The sequence below is a fragment of the Sciurus carolinensis genome, chromosome 10 (assembly GCF_902686445.1).
Source record: "Sciurus carolinensis chromosome 10, mSciCar1.2, whole genome shotgun sequence".
Taxonomy (NCBI): Eukaryota; Metazoa; Chordata; class Mammalia; order Rodentia; family Sciuridae; genus Sciurus; species Sciurus carolinensis.
Genome location: NC_062222.1, coordinates 135797088 through 135814146, shown reverse-complemented (window position 1 = coordinate 135814146; position 17059 = coordinate 135797088). Strand labels below are relative to the sequence as shown.

The following is a 17059-nucleotide window of genomic DNA, read 5'->3' as shown; positions in this document are numbered from 1 at the left end:
CCCATCAGTCCACCCATTTGTCCACCCATCAATCTACCCATATGTCCACCCATCAGTCCACCCATCAGTCCACCCATCAATCCACCCATCTATCCATCCCTCCTCCACCCACCCACCCACCCATCCATCCACCCATCCATCCATCCACCCATCCATCCACCAGTTCACCCACCCATGTATCACCCAGCTACCCATCTATCCATCTACCTATCCATCCATCTATCCATCCACTCAACTACCTATATACCCATCCATCTACCCATACTTCCATCCACCCACCTGCCTATCATCTACCTGTCTATACACTTACCCACACACCATGTTTTCATCCATCCATCCATCCATCCATCCACCGTCATCCATCCACCTATCTAGAATTCACTTGGCAAGCATTCACTGATCACCTACAGTCTCTCAGGCACTAGGCTAGGCACTGAAGTGACAAAGAAAGTGAGACATGGTTCTTGCAATGAGTAAGTTCCTAGTGCAATGAGGAATCCTCACATATGAAAGGTAAGGCACCATTCTACATGTGATAGTGAAGATTTGTTTCTGGCGCCATGGGAGGTCACGGGGCAGGTAGAAGGGCTTCATTCACAGAACGCATGGTTCACAGACAGTGTGATGCCATTCAGCCACCTCTGGCCTGCCTGGCTGGCCCCACTCTGTCCGTGACCCTGCTGGTCAGCGCCACTCCCCTGAGCCTCCACTTAGGATGAACGTGCGTTCTGGGCTTTTGGCCCCTGAACTCTCGTTGTCTCTCCCTCTCTGCTAAATGTGTTTGGCTGTTTTTCCGTGAGACTCACAGCTGCTCAAGGAGGGGACTTGAAGAGTGCTGCAGGGCTCCCGCTGGGAAGCTAGGCCCCAGCCCGCCCGGTCCGCCCAGCCTGGCCTGATTCTGCGTGGCCCAGAGCAGGGTCTGTGTTTAACAGTCATAGAAAAGCGAATGGCGGAGCACACAGACCTGACGTGGCTGCAGGATCCGGAGTGCCCAGCTGGCCCTTATGGAAAACTTGGCCCATTTCACCTGTAAGGCCTGAAGGAAAAGACCCGGGGAAAGTGAAGCCCACACCCGCTCAGCCAGTGCCTGGGCCTGACCTGGGGGGAAAGTGAAGCCCACACCCGCTCAGCCAGTGCCTGGGCCTGACTCGGGGGAAAGTGAAGCCCACACCCACTCAGCCAGTGCCTGGGCCTGCCGACAGAGCACCTGCTGAATGCATTCATTCAGGCCACTGACTGAGCACCTGCTGTGTGCTCCCCGGGGCCACTGTGCCAGCTCAGCCCCACTCCTGCCCCACACTCCCAGGTGTTCCAGCCATGTGTGTGTGTGTGTGTGTGTGTGTGTGTGTGCAGTTGATCTAATTGCACATCTTACTTGTTTTCACTCTCTATCACCATATAACCAAACTTTGGTTGTATTAATACTATTAAAATGTGATGGATGCACACTGAAGCTCAACCTCAGGGTCGCAGTGCCTCGGGACCGCGGTGCTGGCGCTGCTCTGAGCGCCTCGCCTGCTCCCCTCGTCAGCCCGCCACGCTGACTCTGGACTCGAGTGGGGAGGATCCCACTTTAGCAGGGAGGAAGTTGAACTTGGAGAGACACTCACCTGCCCGAGGACCTGCAGGTGGCCCCGTGACTCACAGTGTGCCGCGGCCATGATGTCACAGTGCTGCCCTGTGCAGTGGCACATGGTACCCCTTGCTCTGCGGGCCCCCTGCATGCACCTCTTGGGCGCCTGGCTTTCCAGTGCCCTGGCTACCAGCCACCTGGGCCACTGCATCTGCATGTGGGGCTGGGAAGGCGGCTGCTGGGCTTCTGCCTTTGCCTGAGGCCCAGTTGCTGTCCCCTGAACCTCCCATCTGCAGGGCTGGGCAGTGGCCTTCCACCTCCCTCACGCCACCCTGCTGGCATGCCCGGGGAGGACACCTCCACCCGAGTCTCAAGGTCGGCCCGCTCAGATGTGCGCACGCTGCCTTATCTGAGCCAGTCTGCTTCCAGAAATACCATCTGCTCTGCCAGAATCTCCAGCACTCATTTCTCCCGGTGCTTGCGAGCATCCCTCTTGCAGAAACCACACGCTCCCTTCCGTGATCTGGCACGTCTCACAGTCATTTTAGAGTAAAACCCAGGAAAATATTTTGGGTCTATCATTCCACCCTGGACCAGTTTAAGGGGAAAAAAATAGCAAAATGACCAGTGTAAGTTTTTTAAAGTTTAGGCATTCTAGTGAGGATAGAGATGAAACCTGTTCGTATTTGAACGCCTGTGCAATTCCGTCTGGCTTTTAAAGCGTGTCTGCACCGAGAGGCCCCCGGTCTCCTTCCTGCTCTTGAACGTGGGCGCCTTGAGGATGCCCGGCGCGCGGCTGCATGAGGCGTCCACGCTGGTGAAGAGCTTTGGCGGGGCCGGGAAGCGGCGTGGGTGGTGCTGAGCGGCACAGGAGCAGGGAGCCCTGGTGCCGCTGCGTGTGGGTGGCTGTACAGGGCCGTGGCGTGCTGCGGTCTCCCGAGGCTGGAGGAGAGGCCTCTGCATGTTTCACAGGAAGACACGATAGGTGTTTGCGGGGTCGTCGATGTGCGCCGACACCTCGCAGGGTGTGTGTGCACATGGCGCCCCGCCCGTGCAAGGGTCTTGCTTTTATGCCTCAGTTACGTCAATTTAAATGTTAGGAAAAGGGAAAAAGGGAACTTCAGTGCTTGGATGTTCATTACGATCCATGACTTAATGTCATCTTCCAGGAAGCCCAGGGATAGACAGAGTGTGAACTGTTCCACATGGACATGGGAAGCAAGGGCCCAGACAGGCAGCGCCTGGTGGCCCAGCTTCCTGCAGCCGCCCACCAGCAGTGCGGGCTCTGTCTCCTCCGGGTTGCTTCTGCAGCCAGGCGCCGCCCAGCCATCTGAGGACAGGAACCTGGGCATGCGCCCTGCGCTGGCTTCCCGAGGCTTCCTCAGCCCCCAGGAATATCTTGGAGGAAAAAGATTCTTTATGCACAAGAACTCTTACATCTTAACCATCTCTGATGGATTTATTTTTATAAAACAATTTTACAGTTTGCCTATCTTGCTAAATTGAGTACAAGAAGTGTAATTTGGTAGTCTTGATTTCCTGAAAATGATTTTACATTTTCTGTGGTGTGGACTCGGCATTGTGTGAGGCAGTTGCTCTGGGATGGCCCCCTCAGGGCTGTTTCTCAAATCGGAACTGAGGCGCCCTCTCCTGTCCACACCTTCTCTCCCTGAAAGTCTGTTTTTTTATTGGAAAGTTCAATAGGGAGATTGGGGTAAATGATCACTATTTTAGTGCTCCTTTAAAAATACATATTTGTTGACAATATTTAAAATATAAAACTGTACATTAATAATACAGATTTTTCAGCTTCTCTTAAAAAATGAGAAAATTTGATCCCAATGGTCCTTATTTTCACAAAACCCCCTTGATGGCTGGCTGCAGCGTCTCCTGCAGGCGGGACTTGCTCTTTCTATTTTGCCCCACTCCCCACCACTCCCTAATGCCTTCCAGTACAAGGTGCCTCACCCATTTGTATACACGACCTCCCCTGCTTGACTGGCCTGGGGGTGGGCATCTTGCTTTAGGGCTTAGTCTTCTCATCTTTGCTGCGGAGCGCTGAGCTTCCTCAGTTGTTCAACACATTTCTACAAGGCCCTGAACTCCCAATAGAAGGACAGTGCCTGTGGAAGTCGGCCTGGGGTTCTGTCCAGACGGATTTCAAGGAGTGTCTTGCTATGATATGAGTGTATCATTGCCTCAGACCTTATCCTTTAGCAAAAATATAATGCTAAAGGAGGACAGAAAATTGTTCTAAGGTGTGTGTTTGTGTGTGCGTGTGTCTGTCAGCTTTATGCCCCAACTGTGAGAAACTAAGTGAATTTTGCCCAATACCTCATTCCTATTAATTAAAATAAATTGAGGTTTGGGGCTTGTGAAATTCGGTACTGTCACTCTGATGGCAAAGCTGCCCGACCAGGCCCGGCGTCTCGGCCATTGCAGAATGCCCAGCGTCGGGCCCTGACCCTCTCTCTGTGGCTGGTGAATTGCATTCTTTGATTTAGATCCAGATGGCTGTAAAGGCCATTTCTCTGCCATAGAGTGACTCAGACAGTCTAATCCAGTCCTTTCTACAAAGCCTGCTTTTTAACAATGCAGAGCTGTGATTTAGTGGCTGAAGCGCAGCTTTCCTGCTGGCGGGGTGTCCGGGAGGGGCCGGGTCAGCCCTGACTTGCGAGCCAGGGCTGCTGCTCTGCATCCAGAGCCAGGCTTCGCTCTGATCTTCTTTGACCCGGGGCAGCTGCGTACTGACTGCGGGGCTTCTTTGGGGGCCCTGGGTAAATAATGGTTCTCTTCCTGCTCAGATTCTGAACCAATTGAAAATCAGTAAAAGGGGCTGGACTCACTCTGTGAGTGGACGCAGAGGTGACAGGCCTGAGCTGTGTGCCTGGAACAGAGTGCCTGGGGCTCTGGGGCCTTCCCAGCCCCCACCCCAGCCCAGAGGAGCCCCAGCCCTCGCCCTCTGCTGCACAGCCCTCCGCCTTCCCGGGGTGCTCCTGGGCCAGGCACAGCCCACCTCCCCACTGTGACCAGGCCCATGCCCTGCCCCATGCACAGGGTGTCTCAGCTTGCCATCAAGGGCTCTGCTGGCTTTCATTCTCTTCTGGAACTCAGGGTCCTGACCTGAGCTCATTCATGCTGTTGGCAGATTCATTTCCTTGCTTCTGGAAGCTTCCTTCTGCCATGGAGAGTTGACAGCACAGCTCTTGGCTCCTAGGGAGCAGGAGAGGGCCTCTCCCTTCAGAGAGGGCCCTGTCCCTCTCAGGGACGTCACCTGATGAAGTCAGGCCTGCCCAGGACGTTCCCCGATTGACCCAAGTCAGCTGTCTGTTGTACCTAACTGTATTGTCAGGACCCCTTTGTCATTGCTGTATCGTGTAAGCTAATCCTATCATGTTCAGATTTACACCTCCACTCAAGGGATGGGAATTAAATGACATGTACGGAGAGGGGGATCCCGGAGTCCTCTGAGGATCCTGGCCTCACACGTGGAGCTGAGGGCAGCTCCCTCCTAGCGCACCAGTTCTGCTGGACACTGGGTGCAGCTGCATCAGGAGACCAGCATCTCCTCCCACGGGACCCCCGTGCAGGTGGGCGAGAGCCACTTCTTGGTACCTCTCTTGCCCCTTTTCATGCAGCGGGTCTCAACCTGGGCCTGATGGCTCGATTTCGCAATTAGGTTGAGCATGGAAGATGATGGGACTAATCTCGTGAGCCTGGTGTGTGATCCGTTGATCACCAGAGAGCTCCAGTGTTCGCAGGCTCTTTTCAAGCAGTTTGATTTGCAGATTTCTGCCCCTGTGAATTTTCTGCTTTGTGACTGTTCTGGAAAATCGTTCAGATAACAGGGTGGGGCAGGTTGGAGGGGCATCTTCCAGGGCTTAGCAGCCTCATGGTGGCAGCTTGGGGCAGGCTGTGTGAGTTCTGTGTGTGTCCTGGTATGTGCCCGAGTGCGCCTCTGTGGAGGTGTGTGCACTGTGTGCGTACACAGACACACACGTGCAGAGTGTAGTTGTGACTGTGAACGTGTGTATGTGTCCTGCATGGGTGCGTGTGTGGGCACCGCATGTGTACACGTTACACATGCATGGCATGTGCACACGAAGCCCTGCTGAGCGCACCTGGTGTGTTAAGTGTGCGTGTGTGTGCGTGCACATGATGACCGTGTGTCCGTGTGGCGCCTCCCTGCCCAGATCGCCAGCCTCATGCGCCTCTTCTGTCTGCAGCCCGCTGCCGAGTGCAGCAGCCTCCTGCGGACCCTCCACGGCCTGGAGCAGGAGCACCTGAGGCGCGTGCTGGCTTTGCACCAGGAGGAGGACCTCGCCCGGGCTCACAGGCAGCTGGCCGTCTTCCAGAGAAAGGAATTGCACAGTATCTTTTTTGCCCAGATAAAAAGTGCTATTTTGCAAGAGGACCTGAAGCCGGAGGCCGCTGAAATGCTGCTGCGAGATTATTCTAAACTGCAGGTACTGCCTCGGCTCAGCCCGCTGTGGCGGCGAGCCACTCCCAGCTCCACGGTGGCCTTTGTGTTGTGAGCTCCTTGCCTCTTCTCGGCCCCCTGCTGGGGGAGCAATTTCCCGGGCACAGGGGAGAGGGTGGCTCTGGGCACAGGCCACAGACTCAGGCTGACCCAAACTGGATTCCAGTGCTACCCCCATCAGCTGAGTGAACTTGAGCCGGTTGCCCAGTTGCTCCCGGCCGGTTTCCTGTCCTGTGACAAGGGCACAACAGAGGCCCGCACTCCCAGGGACACGAGGAAGATTTCACCAGCTGGCTCATGGAGAGTGGTTCATGGGCTTGGCCCGAGGTGTGTTTAACATACAGAGCCGCAAAAGGTAGAGGTGCACACAGTGTCAGGGTTGGTCACCTCCACGTGCCCGCCTGGACTTTAGGGTCTGCGCCTGCTGTGCTAGGGTGTATGTCTTCTGGCACGTGAGCTTGCACGTGGATGTTGATCCACGCTACATGCCTGGATGATGGTGCGGATCATTGTTCTGAGCGCCATTCTTGCTGTGGATGGTCTCACCGGGCCTGACGCGGCTTTCTACCCGCGTGCCTGCGTGTGCGGGCTGCAGTCACTGGTGTGCAAGGAGGCCTTCATTGCTCTGCTCCGAGGTTTTCCTGGGTGTTGGAGGCTTGCACCAGCAGCTGGCAATGGTGGTTAAGAGTGAACTCCTATTTTAACATGAAGTCTTGTGGTTCGACTAGGACGAGTATGTTTGAGAAACATGGCCGTCGTTCCCTAGAGAGGCCACCTCTTCCAGTTTTTGAGCCAGTTTGTGTGTCCAGAACAGCAAAGGCGACTTTGAATGGTGCTGGAGATCTGGGGCACCATTGGGCATCTTGAGTCCACAGGGGCTGATGGTGTCCCTTGTGCCTTTGTCCGTTACAGTATTCCTTTTAAGAATGCAGACTGGTGGTTTTGACGTCACGGTCATTGTGCTATTTCAGGTTTAGCTTCACAATTAAGATGGCCCCAGAAGGTTGGCTTGCTGGCCGATTCTCCCCCCACCCTTGAAGTCCTCTACTTGCACACCAGACGTGCAGGTTCCCCCACAGCAGAACCAGCTGGTCCAGGCAGGGGCATGGAGGTGGGCAGCTGGCTTCCGTTATGGCCATTGCCAGAGCTATGGTGGAAACAGAGCCACTGGACATGGACAGCCACGCCCGTGCCTGTGAGCAGGTCCCAGCCATGGGGCCACAGGACGCGGCATCCACCTAACCATCCACAAAGACAGACTGGCAGGCCTACCCCTGGGCAGCGCATGATGCTGACGAGGCACAATGAGCAGGGCTGAGATGGCCCCGGGCACCCCAGGAGGAGGGCAAGTCACCGTGGGGAGCCTGCTGGGCAGTGAGGGCTCGCCACACTCAAAGCCCCCAGAGTGGAGAGGGAGGACATATGCCTCCACTCTGACCCGAGTGTCTGCCCTAAGCCTCTGGCGAGATTTCAGAAGGAGCCCTGTGGCGTCGGCAGGTGGGTGTTCAGACCCCACCGCCTGCTGTAGACATGAAGGGCTTCCTTGTTACCTCCCCCCGTGGTGGGCGGTGCTGACCCTCCCTGCCAGAGCACCCACTAAGACAAGCGCCTGTCGTGACAGGTTGTGCTTGAGGGGCGACCCGCACAGCTCCCTGCCTGGAGCTGCCAGGGGGTTTGGATGCCAGCTGGGTCCCTCCGGGGTGACGCGCGAGGGTCCAGCTCCCCGGGGAGGAATGGGACTCTGTAGCAGTGACCCTCCCCCACCGACCCCCGGGGAGCTGTGGTGTCAGCCATGTCTGACTGTCCACTCGCTGCTCCCCGTCTGGACCTGCTAGTCCTCCAGTGTCGAGCCGGCGATGTCACAGCTATCACGTGGGAAGGAGTGTCCACACATCACGGGTCTCCCCTTGCACGAAGTGGGGATCCCTCTGGCAATTCGTTGTGTACACAGTATTTCCATAAACAGAAAAAGGAGAACAAGGCCAGGGAGGTGACGCAACTGGCCTGTGACGGGCTGGTGTGACCGGGCGGGTCCGGTTGCAGCGCTGCTGGCACAGCTGGACTTGGGAAGGCCCTGCTGCCATAGCACGGCGCAGGTGTGGAATCAGATCCCCGCCTTCACATCCGGCTCAGCGGATTCAGCCAGGTGCCGTGGACTCGTCGCCTCGCTGTGCAGTGTGAAGACGGTCCTCTCTGCTGGGTCAAGAGATGAGGCCGGTGGGCTCTTGGTCCAGCACTTGGCTGAGGAGAGCCCAGTGTGGGCCAGGTGTTGTCCCTCCTGCGCGTGGCCTTGTTCCTGCTGGGATGGAGGGGTCGTGTTGCCACCTGCCTGCCTGTGCCTGCCCTCAGTGTCCCCTCCACCGGTGGGGCGCGCCTGGGATGGGCTGGCGGCCGACTCACCAGAGCTCAGCAGGGTCCAGGCGCGGTGGCGCTGTCGGAGCTCCCGGGCTGCGTGCGGCGGCGAAGGGCGTGTGACCCAAGCCGCAAACGTGCCTCCTGCTTGGTGCAGTGGGCCACCACGCCAACCGCCCTTGGCGCTTAGGTCTAGTGCGCGGCTCAACGCGCTCACGTTGGCGTATGATTTTAGCAGCCTTTGTCGCACGCTGGGGCGATGAAGGTCTCAATCCAGTGCTTCTGTTCCTGTGTGTTTTCTTCTGAAAGGAAAAGTAATATTTTAAATATTGACGGTTTTTCTCAACATTATAATGAGGCATGCTTCAAAATGTTTTTCCCCAGGAGAATGTGGAAGAGCTGATGGACTTTTTCCAGGCGACTAAGAGGTATCACCTAAGTAAGAGATTTGGCCACAGGGAGTACCTGGTCCAGAACCTGCAGTGCACCGAGACCCGTGTGCAAGGCCTTCTGAGCATGGCGGCCGCGCAGCTGACCCAGCTCATCCAGAAACACGAGAGGTAAGCCCCGCCCACCGACCCCACCCCTCGGGCCTCGCCCAGCCCCAAGCGACCTGCCTCCTGTCCAGTGGCTCCAGCCTTTCCGTTTGCTCATCGTGGGCACAGGCCACTCTGCTTAGTTCCTAGTCCTCGGTTGTGAAACCCGATGCATTATGGATCCCTTTTAAAGCATACATGGCAGACGAGACAGCTGTAGGATGAACCCCCACGGCCCATCTCTCCACTTCCACAGGGACTAACCTGCTGCCAATCATGGCGGAGCTACATGTCCCCATCCTGGGCTATTTTGGAGCAAATCTTCAGCCCCATGTTGCAGAGAAATCAGTGATGGAGGCTCAGGTTGACGACAGGGTGGGACAGTCCATACGGCCCTAGTGCACATGGCATTAGCATGTCTTTGGCACTAAGTGGGAAGGGCACAGAGATGCTTGTCTTGGGTTCCGCTGACTTTTCTCAGCAGCACCTGGGGCACTCGTGGCCAGGTGAACGGTGGTGGGCAGAGATCTCCCAGCGGGATGGGGCCTCTCTGCAGCGTCCTCCCGGCTATTCTTTGAGGCGGCTTACTTGTAAGCAATGGGATGCGCTCTCTTTAGGGTATGAGAAGCTCTAAAACGAGTAGGAATGGGACCAGGAAGTTGGCTTTCTTACCACAATCTGTGGTTCAGGAGCTGGTCCTGTGACGTGGGTGATTTTACTAGGACTTCGCAGCTCCCCCTCTGTTCAGTGAGGATTCTGTAAGGTGCGAGTTATGTGAACACCCCCCACCTCAAGATGCTAGCAGATTAGCCCCGCCGTGAGCTTGGCGCTCCTGACTAATCTGCACTCCAGTGAAAGGAGCCGTCGTGGCCTGGAATCGGAGAGCCCGAGAGCTGGTGTGCTTGGTGAGCAGCTGCTGGGGACCAGGTCTTACCTCTGAACTTTAGATTCTACTCTGAAGGACTGGCGTAGAGAGGCAGGTGCAGCAGACTGGAGCAGAGGTGCTGGGGGAGCGGACTGTGCCAGCCGGGTCTCACCGTAACAGAAGCAACGGGGGCCATAGGAGATTAGGGTAGGACTTGGCTCACCCGATCGTGGAGGCTGGGAAGTCCTGCCCTCTGCCAGCTGGACACCCAGGAGAGCTGGAGGTAAAATCAGCCCAAGTTGGGGGCCTGAGAACCCAGGGAGCTGTTGGCGTAGCCCCAGTCTGGGGACCGGAAGAGAAGTGAGATGCTGCGCTCTGAGCCGTGAGGCCGAAAGGGCCCTGTTCCTCCTACCTCCCTTCTCTTCATGACCTCCGTGTGCTGGTGTGCCAGCCACCCCAGGGAGGGCCATCCGCTTGACCGAGCTGCCTCCCGCCCTTCGCTGCTGCTGTAACAGAGTGCCAGCCTGGGTGGAGTGCAGGCCAGGGAGGTGTATTTGGCTCGAGGTGCTGGGGGCTGGGGCCGCACCTGGTGATGGCATCCTGTGGTGAGAGAGCACCTGAGGCAGGGAGGGGAGGCCCACTGCCCCCTGGTCCTCAGCAACGGTGCCAGTCCACTGCTGGGCAAACCCTCTGGACTGCTCAGCTCTTGAATTTGGGTCCCAGGGCTTAACCCGTCACAGCGGCCATTCAGCTTCAGTGATCTGGGGGGTGGGTTCAGTGGGTCTGGGTCCACCTGTGCACAGGCTGACGTCGTCTGGAAAGACCGCAGCAGGCACGCCCACGAGCCCCGTGTGATCCGGGCTGCTCTCACTGGCCTTCCTCTCTTTGACTTCCTGTCCTTCCTGACACCAGGATTCCTGGTTCGCCATCGCCTCTTGGAGACCTCTCTCCACGCCCCGCCGGCCCCGTGACAGTTACTTTCCCTGGCACTCTGGCCGCTTTTCGCCCTCACAGATGAGTCTGTCCTGTGTGGCTCTTTCCCGCCCCTCCCGCGACCCTGGCCTCACTCAGCTGCTGTTTCCCTCCCGTCTCAGCTGCTGCTTCTCCTGGAGGGTAGATTTTTCTGATTGACACCCAACGAAGGTGGAGCTCACATTCAGCGCGGCCGCTGTGGGCACTGGCGAGCTCTTGGTCTCCTCGTCTAGGGCAGGATACCTGGATGAGGACCAAGTGGAGGTGCTGCTGGAGCGGGCGCAGACCGAGGTCTTCTCCATAAAACAGAAGTTGGAAAATGACCTGAGGCAGGAAAAGAAGAAGCTCCACCAGAAGTTGGTGACCACCAGAAGACGAGAGTTGCTGCAGAAGGTACCGGAGCTGTCGCACCGTTCCTTCTTTGTACGACCCCCAACTTCCACCAGGGACGTCACTGCCTCCACCTCAGGGTGGGCAGGGCGCTGGGCGGTCATCATCTTGTGCCATCTGCAGTTGATTGGTGGTGACTTTTGGAGGGTCATGGTTGACTAGTCATGCCTGCATGGCCAGGGAGGTGGGTCTGGTGCGAGTGAACAAGGGTGATGATGCCTCTTATCACCAAGTTCTGGGCCCCACACGAAGCCTCGGCTCTGGCCTTCATCACAGAAGGGTGCACCGTCCCGGGCATCCCTGTCCTCTCTGAGCCGCTGGTTGAAGGATCAAAACAGGCCCCGGCCCTGATGTCCTGGCTCCAGCCCAGGGTCGTATAGGAGAACACACTGCCAGATCTCCCTGGAGACCCTCCCAGTCTCCTGCGGGTGGAGTGAGTGGCCCAGAGTTGGGGCAGAGCTTCATGAGAGCAAAACTCTATGTCGAGCTCCCGTGCCAAGGACCCTGCCTGACAGGCAGTGTGGTTCCTCTGGAGAAGGAAGGAATGGACCCTCTCTGGGCAGGCCACCTCACGTTGTATCCAGCAGAACCGAGAGCAGCTGAGGACCCCTGTTAGGAACGACCGCGTGGGCGTCTGGCCAGCCAGGTGGTCCGCCCGAGGCCTGGGCCCGCAGCTCTTTCCCCCGCCTGCTCTCTCCTCTTAGCCTGGGCCCGACCACGCCTCCCTCACGCCTGGCTTAGAGCCTTCCTTCCCAGGCCTTTCTGACTCCTCCTGTCAGCGGCCTCACGGGCACCGCAGGGTCGTTGCTTCCTTGTGATAACACCATTTCAGTTCCGGCCTGACGCAGGGTAGGGATAATGGCTGTGAGCGCTGCACCAGGCGCTTTCCTAACAGCTGTGCGTGTATCAGGCCACTCATAGTCCCCACCACACTGAGGCGTAGGTCCTGACACATCCCCATTTTGCAGAGTAGGTTGTGGAGGCACAGAGAGGTCAAGATAGTCACTTCAGGCCACTCAGCTTGTGAATGGAGGAGACAGAAGGAAACCCAGTTGCCCCGCCTCCTGGGCTTCACCTACTCAGTACACACATCAAACAAGAGTTTCCTGCACAGTTTGTTGGATTTTCTTAAGGATGATTTCCTAAGTGTGAGATTGTGGGGGGCCGTCGGTAAGCCCTCCATGCCCTCTGTTTTCCTGAAGGGCTGTACCCAGCACCCCGCCCGCATTTGATGGTCCTTTGTCCCCTTCCCACCAGCACAAGGAGCAGCGCAGACAGCAGCTGTCCACTGGAGATGCCCTCCGGGCTGCCGAAGACGCCGGCCAGTACCTGGGCCAGTGGCGGAGCGTGGTGGCGGAGCACAGCGCTGCCCTGGAGGAGCTGCAGGAGGGCCTGGACCAGGCGGCCCTGGACGACCTGCGGGCGCTGACCCTGGCGCTGTCCGCGCGGGCCGCCGAGGCGCTGCGGCGCCTGCAGAGCTCAGCCCTGACGCAGGAGCTGCTCAAGCGCAGCGTACCCTGGCTCTTCCTGCAGCCGCTCCTGGAGGAGCAGGGCCGCGAGGCGGCAGCCCGGGCCGCGCAGCTGGAGGCCGAGGAGAGGGAGCGCGGCCAGGAGGGCGTCCAGAGCGTGAGGCAGAGGCTGAAGGATGGCGCTCTGGAGGCCTCCGTGGAGGAGCAGGCGGAGCTGAGGCGCTGGGAGCACCTGATCTTCCTGTGAGTGGCCCCGCGGGTCCCGCTGCCCAGGGAGGGAGCCCCCTGCAGTGCCCGGTGGCCCCCAGGGGCTCCACCCAGAGGATGGGCCCCAGGCGTATTTAGCCGCGCAGCCTCAGCCGGCAGGGTGCACCACCAGGGCCATGGAGGAGGCTTCTGGAGACCAGCGAGGCCGAGGCCGCGGGGAGCGCGCGTGGCTTGCTGGGTGATTCCGTGGACTGGCGGGGCTGACCCCTCTCAGGGAGAAGCAGGACTGCTCCCTGTCCCCTCCACAGAAGTGTGGTTTGGTAGGGGGGCCTTGCAGAGTGGGGAGGGACCCGTGGGGCCCTGGCCACCCCTGTGGTCTCACCGTGTCCAGGCAGCACTGACTGGGCTCTGGCCGCAGTTCTTCCACCGTGCTGCACCGTGTCCCCCGGCCCTTCCCTTCGCGGGCTCACTGGATCATTTGTTATTAATACCAGAACTGCGGGAGGACTCCTGCTCCGTATAGGACGTGGTCACTCACAGCTGACCAGCACTCCTGCTGCAGGAACTGGAAACTAATGCGTGAACTGCGCATGATGTCCAGCGACACGGGAGAGCTGTGGATGCGGAGGACCGGCTGGAGCCAGACTCTGGCGGGCCAGTGTCAGAGAGCCCTGTTCGCCAGAGTCATTTGCCTGTTCTTTGTGCAGCTGAGATTTGGCTCAGCCTAGGAGGGGGGCATCAGTGGCATCACAGAGACCTGCAAAGATTTTGTTGCAGATTGGAAACTGTAGGAGCCCAAACATGACCAGTGTGAAAATAGACACAGGTGGTGTAGACCAAAAGATCAGGCTTTAAATTCTGGCACTATCACCTGCTGTGTGGGTGTGGATAAGTTACTTGACCTCTCTGGGCCTCAACTGTCTTGCCTGTAAAATGGGGATGACAGCATTAAATCACTTAGGGTACTTTCAGCAGCACTTGATGCTATCAGGTGGGTTTACATGTGAAGCAAATGTTCATCTAAGAACTTGGCTCATCATGGGGACCCTCGGATGGGTGCTGGGTGGTCGAGCATCTCCAGGATCTTGCTGACCTTAAGGACTTAATGCCCCTTCTCTCAGAGTCTTCCTGGCACCGACCTTGCTGTGGGGCGGGTCCGGCCCCAGGTGGTTTGGAGAGTGACGTTGCCTTGGTTTGCTTGACTGACTTCTGGCTTTTCCCGTCCCTCTCTCTTGTGTCCTGGCTTCGTTTATTTCCTAACCTTCGTTAGTTATTGCTCTCTTGTCACAGGAGCCAAGCCCACAGGAGGCCCACCCTGGAACACCATGAGCTGCCCTCAGCAGCACCGATTCAGCCTGAGCCTCCGGTGGGCCTTGGTCGCCGTGGCGTTTGAATTAGATGTGACAGTCCCATTACTGGGCAATCATTTTCTCCAACTTCATTTGGGTCCATTTGACAGGGAGCATTACTAAAACCGCCACCAAGTTAGCCATCCAACGGGAAAAGAGGACTCTGGCTTGGCCATCGGAAAGCTCTTTATGATTTTCCCGAGGGTTAAAGAGGGTCAACCCACAGTGTGCACAGTGTGAGCTGTTCATACGCTTGGTTTGTTTAAGACCCCAGAGGGCTGCAGCCTTTGTTTCCATGGCTTTATGTAAAATGGTTTTGCACCATTGTTTGGAAACAAGTTTTGTAAGCTTCCCAGTTGCAGCAAGATGGGGTTGCTGTAAGCCTCTCCAGCCACAGTCGAAGTAAGAAGGATGAAGATTTTTGCCAGGAAAGTGTGTCTTGAAGCTCCTTTCCCAAGATTCTCTCCTGATTTTAACTCTGCCAGTGCAAAGGTCCGCCTCCTGTCTTTCTGTACTCTCCCGGGGCCTGTGTGGCAGAGGACCAGGACAGGACCCCAGGTGATCTGGTAGAAGGTGCAGGAATAGGACTTTGGTGCTCGTGGGGCGCTTTTGTTCTGGACTCCACGTGACTAGCACCCATTGTAGAGGCCGGGGCCAGGTGGGGACCGTCCTTTCCACAGTGCTCTAAAGTGCCCTGGGAGCGAGGCACCCTTGACCAGTGCTGTGCCCGGGGTCCTCGCCCGCAGCTGTGTGATGTGCCTGAGGCCTGCTTGGCTTCCTCCGAGGGCCCGGGTCATCCCTGGAACTCCTGCTTTTCTTCCAGCAGAGGACTTGCTAGCTGTGAGATTTCGGGGGTGAGCCTTGCTCTGCCTTCCTGGGAGATACTCTGCAAACGTTTCCTGGTTTTACAGAGCCAGCCTCAGACAGCCCGTGCTGGCTGGACAGCCAGCCCAGCTCGGTCTGCAGAAACGTATGGAATGAATAAACGAAAAGACATGCCCGTCGAAGCAGGAGCTAGAGAGAAGGCCCCTTCCTGGGTGGCTCTCTCCCCAGGCACAGAGGGACTTCTGTCCACATGTCACCCAGGCCCCTCAGCTCCGGGACCCACGAGGCTGGGAAAGGAGAGGTGGCCTCTTCTCCCTTTGGAGGGCCGTGGGCCTTGCCAGAGGAAGTCAGGGGATGTCCCCAAGTTTCCTCTTGTGTGAGTCGAGGACCAGAGGTGATGCAGGTTGGCGTCTCTGATTCCCAGGGCTCCGTATGGAGCGCCACAGCCAGGTGGCTTCAAGCCCGAGGCCGTGGTTCACACAGTTGTGCAGCCACAGTGAACTCGGGGTGCAGGGAGGCGAGCTCCGCTGAGGCTCTGGGGAGGCCCTTCCTCGCCTTCTCAGAGCCTCTGCACTTGATGACCGTAGAGGTCCCATTTCGCCTCTGCCTCTGTGTCACGTGGCCTCTGCCCCATGTGATTGTCTCCTCCTGTTCCTACCAGAGGTCACTTACATCAGACTGAGGACCACTCCACTGCAGTGGGTCTTCATCCTCATTTCATTTGCCAGTGGCCCTGTTTCCATATGCCCAGGTACTGGGCTTAGGACTTGAATCCATTGGCCATTTCTGGCGGTGAGCTGGTGCTTGCTGGGGCGGCGGTTAGCTTGGCTGTGCCATGAGGCCTGGGACACCTCGGCTGGTAGCCGTGGGCCACTTCCCCATTAGTCCCAGGCTTGGCGCGGTGCTGGGACTCTAGCTGTGTCAGCGTGTCATGATGCCACCTCTCACTAATCTGACTACTGGAATCCCCAGGAGTAAAGTAAAATACTCAAGGCTCTCCAGCACAGAGGATGGCTACGTTGACCTTCAGTTAAGAAGAGCCCTCCTAAGACCCCTCATAAGGCCACTGCAATTGCCACTGTGCTGTTTTGGTTGGTGCCTTTCTCATTATCATAGGCTCCCTCCTGCTGTCAGGCTACATGGGTAAAGGGAGGCAGACTGGGCCATTCCCGTCCTGATCACTGGCATTCTAGTGTTCCTGCCAGGATTTTACCATCTGCGCATTGCCTACTATGCACCTAAAGGCTACCGGGGTTACTCCTATGACATTCCAGACTTTGATGACTAATGTCCTCACTTCAGTCCTGAGACGAGTCACAGTGGGACTGAACCCAGCTTTAAGATACTGTGCAGAAACTATGGAGAAGGGCTGATGAATTACACAGTTTGCAGACGTGGGACAAAACAATGGCCAGAGTTTATGGGTCCGTCCCAAAAATGTTCACTGAGCTCGATTAGCTAATTAGGAAATGCTCTGTTTTTCATCTGGTCCTGGCAAAACTCCCCAAGTGTTTCCACATGAATATGTATCATGGAAGAACAGCACTGCTAACTGTCTGGGAAAGCAGTTATTCTGTAGCGGGAAGTGTCCCCAATCCCCTCCCTCTTTACAGTGAGCACTTCTTTTAAATAGTCTTCATTGTCAATTTGTTATTATAGCAAATGTAAGAGTGTGGTATGTCTACTATCTTAGTTACTAAGTAGTTTATTTTTAAAATATCAAAAGACCTTATCCCCTACCTTCACATTCTGTTGGAAGACCTCCCTATAATCACATATTAACGTGGATCCATCTATAATATTTTGTTACTTTTTTGTTAGTGATGGGAACCAGGAATTTTTTAAGCCACAGAGTGAGTTTTCAAAGTTTAAGCACAGTCTCTGATAACCAATCCTTGGCCAACTCTGATCTTATTTCCCAGTAGGTTGGCCCACATATAATTTGGGTCGTTCTATCCTTTGTAGATCAAGATGTTCTATATATCATGCCTTTGACTGGACTTTTGGCTGTTCTCTGATGAAAAATGAAGATAAGTGGTTG

The 17059-nt window shown here is 56.7% G+C and overlaps 1 protein-coding gene and 1 pseudogene across 5 annotated transcripts in view; both read left to right on the top strand.

The window, feature by feature from the left end:
- Evc2 (EvC ciliary complex subunit 2) overlaps positions 1-17059 on the top strand; it is a 109418-nt gene that overhangs the window by 57551 nt on the left and 34808 nt on the right. For all 5 annotated transcript variants that reach the window (XM_047567168.1, XM_047567169.1, XM_047567167.1 and 2 more), the window contains 4 exons: positions 5800-6039; positions 8790-8965; positions 11012-11171; positions 12426-12880. In XM_047567168.1, coding sequence (XP_047423124.1) covers positions 5800-6039; positions 8790-8965; positions 11012-11171; positions 12426-12880 — 1031 coding nt within the window. The remainder of the gene's footprint in view (positions 1-5799; positions 6040-8789; positions 8966-11011; positions 11172-12425; positions 12881-17059) is intronic.
- LOC124994879 (transmembrane protein 230-like) lies at positions 15950-16306 on the top strand (annotated as a pseudogene).